At 41.3% G+C, this 16,898-nt stretch overlaps 1 protein-coding gene across 1 annotated transcript in view; it reads left to right on the top strand.

Moving 5' to 3' along the window:
• LCOR (ligand dependent nuclear receptor corepressor) overlaps nucleotides 1–15,851 on the top strand; it is a 37,659-nt gene extending 21,808 nt beyond the window's left edge. Inside the window, exon 4 of the mRNA XM_068961727.1 lies at nucleotides 11,525–15,851. Coding sequence (XP_068817828.1) covers nucleotides 11,525–15,851 — 4,327 coding nt within the window. The remainder of the gene's footprint in view (nucleotides 1–11,524) is intronic.
• Nucleotides 15,852–16,898: the final 1,047 nt, after the last annotated feature.

Genomic DNA, 16,898 nt, shown 5'->3' on the forward strand with positions numbered 1-16,898 from the left:
ATGGAGTGATACGGAATTATTTGGTAATATAAATTCTTGCAACTTGGTATACTAGAAAGATCACTTGCTTTTACATCTGTAAAGTTGAGAATGCTGTCCTGAATGCCTTTTAGGCCCTATTTAAAACTCTGTGCCTATTAAAACTGCAATTGAATGTGAGACAGATACACCAATTGTATCTGTTCAAATATTGAATAATACAGTAGCAACCCTTTATTTAATACTAGGGTCTTGTAAACCTTAGGTCTTATCTTTGCGTTTGCAGCATTTTCAAAAAGAAAAAAGAATAGGTCTGAATATCATTTTAGATGACTTTCATTTAAAATAAGCCTGTTTTGTTACATTTTTGTTATGAACTGTATGAATGTGATGATCTTTTTGCAAAAATTAAGCAGTTACTTTTTATTCTGATTAATTTTAAAGTATTGATATGTTCATAATTTTTGTTTCTATTGTGTGCAGGCTAGTTCTGCTTTGAATGTTAGAGCACAAAGAGTTCTGGGGCTCATTGGATATAATTTGTCTCAATCAAAATCAGTCTTTTAACAGTACAGATGCTTGAATCAGTTTATAAGAGTGAGACGAACATGTTACATATTTTCAAATTGTAACACAGGTTTTTTTGGGGAGGTGTTGCATTTTTAAGTTCATTTATTCAGCAAATCTTTTTTTTTTTCTAATTCTGTCAAAAGACATAAAGTTAGTTTTAACCATTTTTAAGCGTATAATTTAGTAGTGTTGTGTATATTCACATTGCTGTGACCACAGGAGGTATTTTATTAACCCACTGATTAAACACTGTTGGTTCCACCCTAATCTCTTATTTTTAAAGAAAAACATGGAACTTGGGGTCTTTGGGGGCTTGCCTGCTCTCCTAACATGTAATGAGTTGCCCTTAATATGATTGAAAACCATTATACTTACCTTTATACCATTTTGGCACCCTTAACCTAGAATTAAAGTGAAGGATTTTATAATTTCCTTTTAGATTCACTTTTAACTAATTAAATCAGCTATTCATTGTTGAATAAATAAATTACATTGCTTTTTAGGAAGAGAATTTAATCTGTGTTATGAAATTGCCAGTAAAGAAATGTGAGGTATTTAAGACTTCTTTGTTAAATAGAAATTAGCATTATTGACTCTGTGATGGACGAGGTGAATCTTGAGGAGTAGGTAGAGCATAGCAGAGTGGAGACCACCTCAAGTTTAAGAGAGAGAATCTGATGAGCCTGGCTTAAAACCCTAGCCTTTGTACTTTCCCAGAACATGGTCTTGAAAAGTTTCTGAGCCTTTCTGAACCTCAGTTTTCATTTGAGTAATAGGGGTTTATACCACCCACCTCAGAGATTTGCTTTGAGGCTGAAATAAAATTCTGTATGTACAATACTTAGCACTATGCCAGGCTCTTTGCAAGTGCTCAATAAATGAGAGTTAGAGAAATCACCTGGTAGGAGTTAATTTAGTGTGAGGGGTAAAAAGAGAAAATCAGTTTGAAAATTGTGGAGGAAGTTGTTTAATTAAAACTTTGAATGTGAGGCAGGTAAGTTTGTATTAGACCAGGACATTGTTCGGCCAATCTTGTTTTAACTTAAATCAGAGACATAGAAATGGTAGAACTACAGTTGAAACATGAAATGCTGCTTTTCTGATTGCTTCGTCCTATTTCAGAGGAATGTTATCAAACTATCAATAATTTTTTGTTTCTTTTCAAAGATTAAGTGGAATAAAAGTTGTTTGGAAAGTAGATGTTTAAAAAGTATAAAGTTACGTAGAATTTATCTTCCTTTCCATTATATGTCTTTTTTTATATTTTCAAGGTTGAAATTTTACATGCTTTGAATTTGTAGATTTTTCTTTTTTCATGATGGTGGTTTGAAAAACACAGTGTAAGAGCTAGGTGGGATGGTGGAGATGTGTGTGTGCTTGTGTGTTTAATCATCAGACCTTTAGTTTTCCTGTAAAAGAATTTGGGGACTACACTGCCTTTTCAGTGAGATTCTAATTACACTCTTACTGAATGGGAGTTCTGTGCATTTCAAACAGATCATAGCTAGCACAGTTTAGAAGTGTTCATTTCAGTGTCTGTTAAAATGACTTGAGATGTTTTCCCCAGGATAACCTAGTAGTGTAATTTTAGCTAGATAGAAATGGACTAAGAAGAAAATCAGGATAGCAGACTCTTGTGAGGTGCTAGGAATTGGTGAGTCTGTGTAAACCAGCTTTTCAAACTTTAATCAACTGGTTATAGCTTACTAGTGATTTATAAGATCAGGGAGTTATAAACATTTTAAAAATACATTAAAAAGAAGAAAAGCCAGTCAGAGAACATAGCATAATGCACATAAATACTGTTTTGTTGAATCTTACGTGTTACCATACACATCCAAACTAGAACGTGTGTATTGAGTCATTTATTTCTTGTCCTTGGCTTCAGTCAGAAAGTCTAATTCTTGTGAAAGCCATTATGTAAACCATACCTTTCCACCTTTTTTTTTTTTTTTTTTTTTCTCCTTTTGGTACTAGCAATCTCCTGCATGCCTACAGGTAGGAGCCTATCCTCTTGCTGTCTGGCATTCAAAATTCCCTTCCATTCCCTGCCTCGTCAATTAGATTTGAACTCATTTTCTTTGAAAACTTTTTCTTTTCCTTTCTGATTGTCAAAATATTTCCTCTTCCCTTTTTAGTTTCTTTGAAAAAGGAAAGAAGGAAAAAGGCCTTTGAAAAAGGTCTTAGGAAAACTATTTTCACTACATAGTAATTTATTCCGTTAGCTTATTCATCACTTGTGCCTGAGATGAGCTAAGCCCCTGCTTGTAGGCAGCGAAACCACCATGTTAAAAAGGCCAAAGTCCTGGACCTGTAGAAAGATCTACAGTCTAGTGGAAGATGTAGCCATGTCAGCTACCGTGCTACATAAATGCTATTTAGGAAAGAGAGACAAACTGTGAGAGTAGAGTTAGGGATAACACAGCCCACGGGGAGAAGGTGCTAAAGGAGAATGGACTGAGCAGTGGGAAGTTGACTGAAATTTTATGCAGAAAAAGTGACAGGATCAGATTTGGGCTTTAAGAAGATAGCAATTCTGGGTGATGTACAGCAAACTCTAAAATGAGAATTAGTTGCAGGGAGCTTACAATGTAGAGTTTTCCAAAGGAAGTCGAATCAGTATAGGTGAAGTGGATTGTATATTGGAAGCAAGAGGAGTGACAAAACTAGGGATAAACACTGAATAAACATTGAGATAGTGTTAAGTACCTAAGCTGAGTATACATGTGTGAAAATGTGTATATGTTTGCTTACATTTTGTCTCCCAACCTTCCTAAATAAAACCTTGAATAATACAGATGATTCTGTACAGTTCCCCTCACTCCAGTGTATCTCCGACAGTAGCCTTGAGTGTTTCCCAAGAAACATGGGGTAAGGGATGGTTATAAAGCACTATTTATTCCAAGAGCACACTCCAGAGAATGGCAGCTGAAAATAGTTTTCTTATGATACTTTAACTTCTAAAGTATATATACCTCCTCTAACAGTCATGAAGTGAACAAATAAGAAATAACACTAAAGTTTGTATAAGGTACCTTAGGAATCATTTTAAATCTTAAATCCTTTTACATTTTGCAGAGTTGTCTAGGTCCTTCGCATAATTGGTTAATACTTAGGAGTGCCATCATTGTGTCAATTTTAAGTGGTTTATTATATGACACCAAAAGTAGAACTTGGCACTTTTAAGGATTATACCACAGATTTATATGGTTTCAGGCGTGGAGACTAAGAACTGCAAGTGAAGATATAGACGATCCCATAAAAATCACAAAAATACTAGACAACTGCTTATTCGGATATTTATGTAATCTGCTACTTCCTCTCTTCTTTCACTCAAAAAGAAACCAGGAATATATGTTGGAAACGTACCACTTCATTTCTTGAGAGGGAAAAGCATTTCTGCTGCAGGACTCTGTCTTGTCCTTCTGGTTTTTGTGTGTGCCAGCTCCCCATGCCTCCTTTAGCCCTCTCTCTGCGTACACGCTGCCCTGCAAAGTGATCATTTGGGGATTTGTTAGAGGTTTTTGGTATTAAAAAGAAAAACATTCCAACAGTACTGGAAATCTTGTCTAGACTCCCTCCTCTCGGCTCCACTCCAGGGAAACCATACAGGGTTCTTGGTCACTGTTGGGTCTTGACAGATGTTTCTTTCCCCTCACCCCTCTTGAACAGAGCGTCGTGACACAGTGCCTTTTCTCTCACTTGGGGAGTGAGCATCTCTGCCTAAACAATGGTACTTTTTTAGTCTGTCATCGTCCTAGTCATTTTAAGGGAGTTGAAGAGCAATTTCCCCCAAAGAACAACATAGATTTTAATCCCCTACCTGACAGATACAAAGACAAAAAAAAAACAGAAATAGGCCAGACTTGCTGACTTGTCATGAGCTCTCATGTATCCTGACCTAAAATGTCAAGTATGCCTTTCAGATCAGATCTCTCTTTAATCTGGTTTCAGTAACTCCGTGAGTCTAGGGACAGACACTTTTTCAGTTCAGATCAGCCCTGGGCAGAGATCTGCCTTCTTTGTCTGTAATTACTGTATTATTTTCTGAAGTCTATTTTAAAGTGTCTTCTAAGAATTTGTAGTTATAATACTCGTAATTTAGGTTTGTGTTCTCATCAAATGAGTAGGTATATCATTTAGGGATATTTCTTCCCCTATGTCCAGAAACTATCATTTTTAGAACATATGCCATCTAGTCCAAAGTCCCCTGTCTTTCACTGCCACTGGACCCTCCCTTCTTTTGTTTATATTAATTAACAAAAGTTGGAGAAGGAAATGGCAACCCACTCCAGTATTCTTGCCTGGAGAATCCCATGGATGGAGGAGCCTGGGGGGCTACAGTTCACAGGGTTGCAAAGAGTCAGACACAACTGAGCAACTTCACTTCACTCACTAACAAAAGTAATGTATTTAGTAATATATTTAGTCTTGCATGCAGAGCCTTACCTAGGATTATAGAAACAGAAATCAATATGATGGAGGGGGATAGCGGATAAAAATTTTTCAGAAGTAAGTAGATTGGTAGAACTGTTTATTTTTTGAGCCTGTTACGTTCCTAGAGAGGAGATGGAGGCCTTGGACTATTGTGGCTAATGACACCTTGTTCTGACTTCTGACTCACCAATGTAACTTTCTGATTATATTTTGGCTTCCCAGGAACATTTGCCTCTAGGGTGAAATATGTTAAAGAGTGAACATGAGGATCTTGATAATTATATTTTTATTGTAATTTAATAAAGTTGACAATCTAGCTGAATTTACAGGACATAAAAGATACAATATATAAGCCTTTCATTCATTCATTCAGTCACTCAGTCGTGTCCCACTCTTTGCAACCCCATGAATTGCAGCACGCCAGGCCTCCCTGTCCATCACCAACTCCTGGAGTTCACTCAGACTCACATCCATCGAGTCAGTGATGCCATCCAGCCATCTCATCCTCTGTCATCCCCTTCTCCTCCTGCCCCTAATCCCTCCCAGCATCAGAGTCTTTTCCAATGAGTCAACTCTTCCCATGAGGTGGCCAAAGTACTGGAGTTTCAGCTTTAGCATCATTCCGTCCAAAGAAATCCCAGGGCTGATCTCCTTCAGAACGGACTGGTTGGATCTCCTTGCAGTCCAAGGGACTCTCGAGTCCTCTCCAACTGCTCCTATTAATATCATATATGTAGTCCAAATAATAGCCTTTTATTAACCCCTGAGATACAGAAAAACTAGCAAACTATCCAGTAACCACTCTCTGAATCGCCTCTATTCCCTAGTTTACAGTATTCATAATGTTTTGAGCCTCTGTTCTGCCCTGTTTTTAGTAAACTTGGTTAAGAACACAGTAAACTTAGCTATCAGAAAGGAATTGGATGTCTTTTGTTTTAAATCAGTAATTCTCAACTATTTGTCCACTCCACACCTGAGCAAGATGCCGCGTTGCCATCAGCAAGAATGACTCTGAGTACTCCTACAGGGTGAAGAGACACAGATACATCTTGGATTTGACCCCTCACCCAACACACACACCATCCCCCACAATTCTGATCTCTGTTTAATGCCAATTTTGAAATCATTTTGTCTAAATCCATCTAAATTCTAAGTCCAAATTTAGATAATTAGGATTTCAGTTCAGTCACTCAGTTGTGTCCGACTCTTTGCAGTACACCAGGCCTCCTTGTCCATCACCAACTCCCAGAGTCCACTCAGACTCATGTCCATTGAGTCAGTGATGCCATCCAACCATCTCATCCTCTGTCGTCCTCTTCTCCTCCCGTTTTCAATCTTTCCAGCATCAGGGTATTTTCAAGTGAGTCAGCTCTTCGCATCAGGTGGCTAAAGTATTGGAGTTTCAGCATCAACATCAGTCCTTCTAATGAACACCCAGGACTGATCTCCTTTAGGATGGACTGGTTGGATCTCCTTGCAATCCAGAGGACTCTCAAGAGTCTTCTCCAACACCACAGGTCAAAAGCATCAATTCTTCGGTCCTCAGCTTTCTTTCTAGTCCAACTCTCACATCCATACATGATTACTGGAAAAACCATAACCTTGGCTAGACGGACCTTTGTTGGCTAAGTAATGTCTCTGCTTTTTAATATGCTGTCTAGGCTGGTCATAACTTTCCTTCCAAGGAGTAAGTGTCTTTTAATTTCATAGGATTTCACCCACCTGGAAATCAGGTATTAAGCTGCCTGATTTTAAGAGGCCACTTTCTATGATCTTAAGAACTTTATTTCTCACTTAGCACTTTTACTGTTTCTTGCTTCAGTTCAATCGCTAAATCATGTCCGACTCTTTGCCCCCAAGGACTGCAGCACACCAGGCTTATTAATTACCCTTTTACTTTTTATCCTAGTTCAGTTCTGGGAAAGAAAATTTGATTGTTCAGTAGTTTACACATACAACTGTACATGGCCTTTTAAATAGTGAAAAAGACCTCCATACCCCATGTTTTATCTTCTCCACTACACACAGAAGCACACACAATTTTGTCATAAACCTTAGTGTATTCCTGTATCCAGGTATGGAAGATACACAGGTGTGAAATAGCCAGAAGTAGATGCACTTCCCAGTAAAGGATGAGTACTTGGCAGCAGACTTATCCAGGCCTTTGAACATACTTATATTTTCAGTGCTTGAAGGACTAGAAGTAAGGAATGAGGAAACATAATTTCAGACTATGGCAAAAATTACAACTCTTTCAGCAGGGCTAACAGTGCATTTTGGTGTTTTCTTGTATTTAAAGAGAAAAATCATTGGACTCAGAGGGAGAGGGAGAGGGTGGGATGATTTTGGAGAATGACATTCTATCATGTATACTATCATGTAAGAATTGAATCGCCAGTCCATGTCTGACGCAGGATACAGCATGCTTGGGGTTGGTGCATGGGGATGACCCACTGAGATGTTATGGGGAGGGAGGTGGGAGGGGGGTTCATGTTTGGGAACACATGTAAGAATTAAAGATTTTAAAATTTAAAAAAAAAATAGAAAAATCAAGCCAACTTTACTTACAGCTCTTGACTGTTGGGTCACTCAGTCTAAACTGTTGTCTCAAGCTTTCTCTCCCCTTCTGGTTTCCTGGGATTATCTTTTTCTCCTTCGAAGATTAGTTCCCATCCAGACATCATTCACTCTCCCTCTTGGTCTATTTTTCAGTCAGAAAGAACATATTTTGGTCATCAGTGATGTTGCATTTGCCATCGGTAGTTCTAGAGCAGATACTGAGAGGCTACCTGAATCCCTCAGTTCCACATTCTAGACTCTTAAAATTGTCATTTCAGCTCTCGGCCACATCTCTTGTTTATTTGACCTTTTACCCCAAGAGAACCTAGGCCTGGACCATCCACCATTTATATTAACCGCTGGAATGTTATCCTTTGTAAATTTAAGTGTGGTGGTATTGACAAAGGAGGCAAATTCAGCTCTGTCTAATCTCTGATCTAGAAAAATATCATTGAGTAAATCATTAAAGATAAGATTGTGAAACAGCACATCATTCTTAAACTGTGCCTTTCAAAGTTTTTATGAATATTATCTTATCCTTCTGCCACACCCTTAAGAATTAGGCACTGAATTGGGCGTAGAGGGACAAAGTGTTCAAGGTCACACAGGCCATCTCTCAGCAGGTAGAGAAACTCGGCGCTAATCTCGGTCATCGTCGTCCTCTGTAGCCCTTCTTTCCATTTACCAGTCCCTAGGATCTCACTGCTCTTTCGTGGTGGTGGTGAAGTGTTTCTGACTGATGAAAAATTGACTTAACTGTTAGTATCCTGTTGTTGAACAGAAGAAATGTGAAATCAAGCAAGTGATTTCAAAATCTGTGATGACTTACTGTTATTTTAAAACTCTAGTATAGTCAGATGTGATGCGCATACTATGATGTCAACTATAATCACTGAACTAATAATAAAACATGGTGCTTCTGCTTAGGTCGGGTTTGCATGAGTCGTCTGTAGGACAGAAGCTCAGCCCTCTCTGATTTCCTTATTTCCTCTTTAAAAAGTAATCAGGGCAAATGCTGTATTTAGGCTCTGTTGAAGGCCTGAGACTATGGGAAGCATTGAACAGAAGCAAAGGTAGAGACCGGCTATTTGCTGCCAGGCAAAGCTGGCCAGCATCCATTTCTTTAAAATATGAAAAAAGAATAATAGAATTAAACTTCAGAAAGTTGATGTTAATTTTTAAAACAAAGTAGTTGAATGATATGAAAAGAAAAATCATCTAAACATAGATTTTATTGAAGAAGTTTCCAGAGAAAGTCAAATAAGGTAGGAAGCTGGATAATTTAGAAGCACAGTCAAAAGTAATTTTATTACTATAGTTGTAAAGTTAGGTATTATAACAGGGCCCATTTAATGACACTTGGACAAAGGTTGGTATTAATGTGAAGGTTCTCAGATTCAGGTGAAGCTCCGTGGGCACATACCTGTGTGTCCCTGGTTGCCTACCAGACAGATTCAGAATCTTATAAACATTTCAACTCAGTGTGTACAGAACAGAACTCTTCAGACACATAAACCCCTACAGTCAGCAGTTGCCAGCTTTGTTGTTTGTGTGCCTATCTCAGTAAACGGTGCTGCCCAGGATGAAAACCCGGGAAGCATCCTTGATGCTCCCTTTCCCTCCCCTTCTTGTTTTGCTAAGAGGAAACAGAAAAACATGAAATGTGACCCCTGCCTACACTCAAGTAGTTTACATCTTCTTGGAAAGCTAAGACAAAGAGAAGACTTAAGTCAGTAACAGATACAAATTGCGGGGTAAATGTACAAGACCGCTATCATCACCAAAGAATTTTACAAACCACTGTAGCTTCAAATTTCAGGAAAGGACACAGTCACTCTAAGATGATACTTTCGAGGTGGCCAAGGATCCTTCCTGCTTACTCTGGTGACCTGTGCTTTACCAATACATTGTCCCTGATCCTTTTTACCAGGAATGTACACACAAAACGACCCTTTGTTGATGTCTCTTTCTCACAAGCAAGGCTGCCATTTACAGTTTTAATGTTTGCATCGTCTCCTGAGCATCCCCAAACCACTGTTGTAAATGCCTGTCAAGGTTGGGATGGTCTGTGTCCACCTCGCTGACGCTGTTTTGCAGCTTCCACATGCTGTTCTGCGTTGTTCCAGGTTAGAGTTAAGTGGGTACTAACCATGTGTCTCCAGTATGCCGTAGTTGTGAAGACACCGCTTCCACCTGCCATAATGCTGAGAAATAGCTAACACCAACAGGTGGCTGGTTGTCTGCTTTGTCCTCGAGGACTAGCCACATTGCCATGGTCCTTGCTTCAGAGCTGATTTGGAAGATCTTACATTAGTCAGGGGTAAATAAAATATTAAATCACTATTAAATTATTGAGACATGTGGGATAGCAGGAGATCCAAGTTTCACAACCATAAAGGAAGTTAAGTATCATCTGAAGTTTAATCATTATTCAGTTTTTTATTCTCTCTGAGCATCGCTTTAGAAGAAAGTGCCTCCTCAGTTTTTCTTGAGAGCACTCTGTACTTTTATTGGGCACACACTCCTTGATTTCAAGAATCTCAAGGCATATTGTTAACTCCGAACACAAATCCTGCTTCCAGAGCACTGCCGCAGGCATGAAGCAGTTCCAGAAGATTTTCACAGACTTTACCATTTATCTCTTCATTCTTTTCGACAATAAGATGCCAAGATATTTCTTAATCCTTCTCATAGATCTTTGTCAACTTTCCCCCGCTTTCTTGTATTGCTAAAATGTACTTAGGATATATTCTTTGATGCATTGAAAAGACAGTTAATATCTCACTCATTTGTAGCCACCTATCTCAGAAATATCAGGAACGCATCCTTGAAGTTGTCAAGAAATCTATGTGGCTTACTTACAAAACTCTTCCTGTAGCCTTCATTCAGAGCTTATTTGTTTTCACTTAAGGTACCAGTGTAGCACTTGAGATTTGAATTCACAGCTAGTGAGCAGAAGTACTCAACTAAAGGTGAAAATGAGACTCCTAAACATAGCTGCTCTTTTGGAAGCCAGTCAGAAGAAAGCTTTTTAATAAAATACAGACTGCCACCTGACTTTTTTGCATTTAAGCAGTAGATTTACCTACTTGAGTGGCTCCCAGAGCTATCAATATATTTCAGTTCAGCATAATAAAAATAATAGCCAAGCTTCAATATTAGTGTACATGGTAATGACCCTTGAGTCATTAAGAAAGAATAAATTACATTCACAGGAAGAGACCATTTTTTAAAGACTTCCACCAAAAATACTTAAAATTTTTAATGTTTTTTGCCTGAAGGATAAACTTTGATTATCTAGAAAATCCACTTTGTGGGGTTGTAAGAAAGTATTAATGTACATTTCTGGTCTCTGAGTTATTTTCACTGAAGCATGTTTAATGTGATTGGCTAACAATGATGGTAACTGGTATTTGTGTAAACTTTGTAGGTTTTCTTTTGCAACTGTCTTAAGTGATCGATGGGGCAGGTACTCTACTAAGATCTAAAATGGTTCAGTGTTTTGGCCAAAGTCACACAGCTAGCAACGGGTAGACTGCTGTCCAGTGTCTCCCAGTCTACATCCTATAACACATAGTAACAGTAGTTGGTAACACTAGGTGGGCCTGGACACCAGGTACCTCCTGGGGGAGTCCTTCAGCAGGGACCTCCTGACTTCCCCGTGAGCTGCAGAGTCTGCAGCTTGCTGGAGGAGTTTGTCAAGTCCCCGTGTGTATCTCATTGAGTCCGAGAGTTGAAAATGATTATGCAGTCACTTACCCAAGGGTGTCACAGGTGTCTCCCCTGCTCTAAAGGAAGGGAGGAGCTTATGTTTTCATTGAGTAGATGCTCCTACTCTATTGAATAAAAAGCATATGGGCCCTGAGAAGCAGTTTTGGACAGAGAATAAAACATAAGTAACACTGATGAATTTCATAATGTAAAAATGGCTCTTTGGAGAATGATCATACTGATTTCTTCTTTCTCTTTGTCTGTCTAGTGAGAACTCAGCAGAGGCAATAGCAGTACATTCTAACCATCAGTCGAAGTCCCCACTGGAGAAGTTTATGGTCAAACTGTGCACACACCATCAGAAGCAGTTCATTCGTGTTCTGAACGATCTGTACACTGAGTCTCAGCCCGGCTCCGAGGACCTGCAGTCTTCTGATTCTGGAGCCATGGACGCCTCCACCTGCGATGCTGGCTGTGCCCAGCTCGGCACCAGACATACAGAAAAGGATGCTCTGTGTCTCAACATGAAGTCTTCTACTTCTGTAGACTCGCCCGTAGACTCTGGAGGCTCCCACAGCCCTCCACATTTGACAGAGCAGGCCCTAAAGGAGCCTCCGCCTGAGATAAATTCTGTAGATGGAAGAGAGAAGACTCTGACTATTGTCCAAAAAGATTCCTCTGAACTTCCAACCACTAAACCTAATTCAATGGATAATTCCACTCTGGGATACCTCACTGCACCGAATTCTTCCTCATTAAACTTCCACCGCATCTCTAAGAACTCGGAGGGGCAGACCACTGAACAGGAGCCAGACACAGGTGTGAAAATATGTGAAGACGGTAAAGACCACGTGCAGAGCGCAGCTTTAGTAGAAAACCTAATTGCAGTAAAAGCGGCAGCTGAAAATAATGAGGAGAGCGACAGCTGTATTGTTTCTCAAAGAAATTCATTCAAAGCTTTATCAGAAGAGGCTTGGGACTCAGGGTTTATGGGGAATTCACCTAGAACTGCTGACAAAGAGAATGCTTTACAGTGTAGCTCAAAAACACCTTTACGCCAGGACTTAGAGGCATGTGAACAAGATTCAAGGCCAAAGCAAGAGAACCATCTTCACTCCCTAGGAAGAAATAAAATGGGTTACCATTTACAGCCCAATGATAAGAGCCAGTTTGATCATTCCAAAGATGGTTGGTTAGCCCCCAGCCCCATGCCACCCGTACACAAAGCATCGAATGGACACTCACGAACCAAGATGATATCCACCTCCATTAAGACAGCTCGGAAAAGTAAAAGGGCATCAGGGTTGAGGATAAATGATTATGATAACCAATGTGATGTCGTTTATATCAGCCAGCCAATAACAGAATGCCACTTTGAGAATCAAAGATCGATATTATCTTCTCGGAAAACAGCCAGGAAGAGTACTCGAGGATACTTTTTCAATGGCGATTGTTGTGAGCTGCCAACCGTTCGCACGCTGGCCAAGAATTTACACTCCCAAGAAAAAGCAAGCTGCTCAACTGTGGCATCAGAGGCAGTGGTCACTCCCAAGCGGACCCTTATCACGTCAGCACCTCAACCTACAGTAGAAGTAGAGCATCCCAGAGAAGACAAGCCCGAAGAACCTAATAAAGAAACAGCCCCTCTCACGGAAGGAGACAGAGGTGCGTCACCTGAAAAGGAATCTCAAGAGCCAGAGGCTTGCCTCGTGATGAATAACGCAAACCCAAGTGGCTCCCCCACATCAAAAGAAACAGCAGCCTCCAGCCCGGTGTGTCCCCTCCCTGCTCATCTTCCTGAAGAGGACCCACCAGAAGGCAGCTCCATGGCCTCAGCTCCCCCGGGAAGTGAGATGTCTTCCCCTGAACGAGACCAGCAGCCAGTTGAACTGCTGAGTACAGAGGAGATGAGTGTACCCCAGGACTGTTCCCTACTTCCTTCCGCAGAGAGCATTTCTGAGGGAGACAGTGACGATGTTGCCCCCAGGCCTGTTTCCCCTCCTGAAACAGCAGAGAGAGAGGAAAGCCCTCTGTGTTCAGAAAGTCAAAGTCCCTCCGCGGGCTTGGATCCTCCCATGAGCCCAGGAAAGGCCGAGGAAGAGCCAAGTGTCGCTACTGAGGCTGAGTCCGAAGACACTCAGGAGCTAGATACCGACCCACTCTCGAAGGAAAGCAGCACTTTGACAAATGAAAACCCCAGTGAAATTGAGGAAAGTGAGGCAGCAGGTGGTACAGAAAAATTAGAGGAAGAGGACGGTGATGTAAAACATCCTTCAGAAAAAGATGCATGCGATCAAAACACCGAGTCACCTGAAGAAAATCTGGACAAGAAGAAGAAAGGTAGAAAATTCCCGGAGGCCTCCGATAGGTGTCTCCGAAGTCAACTTGCAGATTCTTCCTCTGCCGAGAGGTGCCTAAAAAATCAAAGTTTAGATTCTTCCTCTCCTAGTGCTGACATCAAGGTTTCTAAAAGTTCTGGTGCAAAACGCTCTAAAAAAGAAGGGCACCCTGTTGGGACAACACCCGAGAGCTTCCTTACTGAAGGCTGCCATGCAAAAGCTCCGGAATACACTGAAAACCCAATTGTCAACGAAAAGACCCCTGAGAAAGACATTGAGCAGGAGGTTGAAGGGGGTCGGGTGATCACCAGGCAGACTTTTAAAAACATGCTGGTGAAAGAAGTCAAGGGGGAAGAAGGAAGTATTTTCCCCAGCAGTGATCCCTTAGCCGCAGTTGGCCAGCCCCAGCCTGGAGAGAAACTGGAAATCTATGTTCAGTCTAAATTAGATGAGAACAGTACTCAAGAGCCCTCTGAAAGCATTCCTTGTACTTTCCCAGAACAATCACAGGGGAAGCCAGGACCTGTTCCTGCACAGGAGACGGAGGAGGCCGTGAATGAAATAGACAGTACTGACAGCCAGCATAAAGATGGCGATAGTGATGACGTGCCGCCTAGCACGCTGGGATCATCAAGTAGTGGAAATGATGACACAGCAGTGCCCCCAAAATGGGCCCCGAGGCTTACAAGACTGACCTCCTCCACCTACAACCTAAGACACATGCATTCTCTGGACTCTTTGAATACTATAAAAGTGACTTCCGAAAAGGAAGCAGCGCAGGGAAGCCCAATCCCAAAGGAAAATGCAGCTTCCGAGAGCAGAGACCCCACAGATGACGGTGGTGTGGGCCCCGCGGTGGATGAGCCGCCGAAGTTTGTGGAATGGTGTGCCGAGGAGGAGAACCAAGAGCTCATTGCCAACTTCAATGCCCAGTACATGAAAGTTCAGAAGGGCTGGATCCAGCTGGAGAAAGAAGCCCAGCCAACGCCAAGGGCAAGGAACAAGTCCGATAAGCTGAAGGAGATTTGGAAAAGCAAGAAAAGGTCACGGAAATGTCGGGGTTCACTGGAGGTTCAGAAGTTTTCTCCTGTTCAGATGCTGTTTATGACAAACTTTAAATTATCTAATGTTTGTAAGTGGTTCCTAGAGACGACTGAAACCCGCTCTCTGGTCATTGTGAAGAAGCTCAATACTCGTCTCCCAGGCGACATCCCACCCGTCAAGCACCCTCTTCAGAAGTACCCTCCTTCCAGCCTGTACCCCAGTTCACTACAGGCCGAACGCTTGAAAAAACACTTGAAGAAATTTCCCGGAGCTACTCCTGCCAAGAACAATTGGAAAACACAGAAGCTCTGGGCTAAATTTCGAGAGAATCCTGACCAAGTGGAGCCAGAGGATGGCAGTGACATGAGCCTCAGCTCCAGTCCTGAAGAGAGTGTAGAGGAGACCAAGGAAGGTAGAAGCAGCCATCCTCCCACCAGCTCACCGACCCCAGCCAGTACCCGCATCCTTAGGAAATACTCCAACATTCGAGGAAAGCTCCGAGCCCAGCAGCGTTTGATCAAGAACGAGAAAGTCGAAAGCCCACTTGGTCCGGCTGTGGAAAGCAAACAGAGTTGCAAGAGTGTGTGCATCAACCCTCTGATGTCCCCCAAGCTCGCCCTGCAAGTCGGTGCAGATGGGTTTCCCATTAAGCCCAAGAGCACCGATGGAACGAAGGCAAGGAAAGGGAAGCAGGTGCCTGAGGTCTTGCCAAAAGCCGAGGTTCAGAATAAACGCAAGAGGACAGAAGGCGGCAGCACTCAGGACAGGAAGGACAAAGGGCCTGCGATGAAGGCCAGCAAAGAAAAGCATGTTGATGGGTCCACCAGAATCTCCGCTGCCAAGAAGCCAGCCACAAGGGACAGAAGCAGCCAGCTGCCCAAAAAGACATCTTCAAGAGAGAATAAAGTGAAGATCCCTAAAAAATCACCTGGGAAGAGCTGCCCGCCCTCCAGGAAAGAAAAAGAGAATGCAAACAAAAGGCCTACCCAGCCCTCTGCCTCCGATCCGGTGACAAAATCTGCCAAGCCAAAAGGGGCAGGTGAGTCCTCTTCCAGGCCACAGAAAACCACAAACAGAAAGCAGAGCAGTGGAAAGACTCGGGCCAGACCCTCAACAAAATCCCCAGAGAACAGTGCGGCCCAGAGAAAGCGAAAGCTGAAGGCGAAGCTGGACTCTTGCCACAGCAAACGGAGGCGGTTGGATGCAAAGTGATTCGCAGGGCGGTAGCCCAGAGTTAAAACTGTTCTATAGAAGTAACCCTTTATTTTGCATTAACTAAATCTGCTTTTATAAGCTTATCAAGCCTTTCAAATCTGCAGTTAATGGAGAACACCACAATTTAAGATGTCAGAAAGTGCGTCTCAGATGGAGAAGGGAACTTGCAGAGTCTTTCTCTGAGGCTGAGTAAGGGAAGTTATATATTATATTCTGGTTGTTCCTTGGGTTTTAAACTTGGAACCAAGCAGTTTTAGTTTTTAAAAGTACAGTGCCTTATTTATCCTTTTTGTTTTTAAATTTACAAAAGCTAAAAAGCTGATCTATGTGATTAAAGGCTTGTATTTTATACTTGATGCACAAGCACTTGTACTGTAGCCAAGAAGACCACCATCATGCACATAAAAGTAGCTTTTCAGCAGCCACCCTGCAGTGTCAGTACACGAACAGATGCTCCTCTGCAAACCCCAGCAGTGAACTTCCCTCTGTCTTGTTTGTTTAAATGATATTTGAAAGCTAAACCAAATCATTTTTACAGTATGTGGAGAATGCAGAGGGAATTTATAATTATTATAAAAGATTAATACTTCTGTTACCCCTTTTTAAAAATTCATATTCGTTGTTGGTCACTCATCTCTGATCTTTTGTCATTTGAGGAAATATATTCTAAAGTATGTGCTCATGGGACAAAAGGTGTGTCACAAGGTGTTAATATTGATATATGAGCTCTGAAAATTATTCACATCCCCCAAACTATTTGCATTACTGATTCTTCCCATCCTTTTCATTTTTGATCTTGCACACTTGCTAGCACACTAATGAGGTTTTCATCTTACTTTGGGAGAAAAAAAAAAAGCTAATGTCTTTTTGCTGTAGTTTGACAATTGGGATAAGAGTGACCATTCTAATTATTTTTCTTGTCTTGGGTACTTCTGTATTCAAAGAAAGCCAAAACGTTATTTTCAGTAATAGGAAAGTTTAAGAGAGTGTGTGTGTGTTTGGGGGTATTTGCATGTGGTTATAAAGCCACAAATGTCTCCCATT

The sequence above is a fragment of the Capricornis sumatraensis genome, chromosome 23 (assembly GCF_032405125.1).
Source record: "Capricornis sumatraensis isolate serow.1 chromosome 23, serow.2, whole genome shotgun sequence".
NCBI classification, from domain to species: domain Eukaryota; kingdom Metazoa; phylum Chordata; class Mammalia; order Artiodactyla; family Bovidae; genus Capricornis; species Capricornis sumatraensis.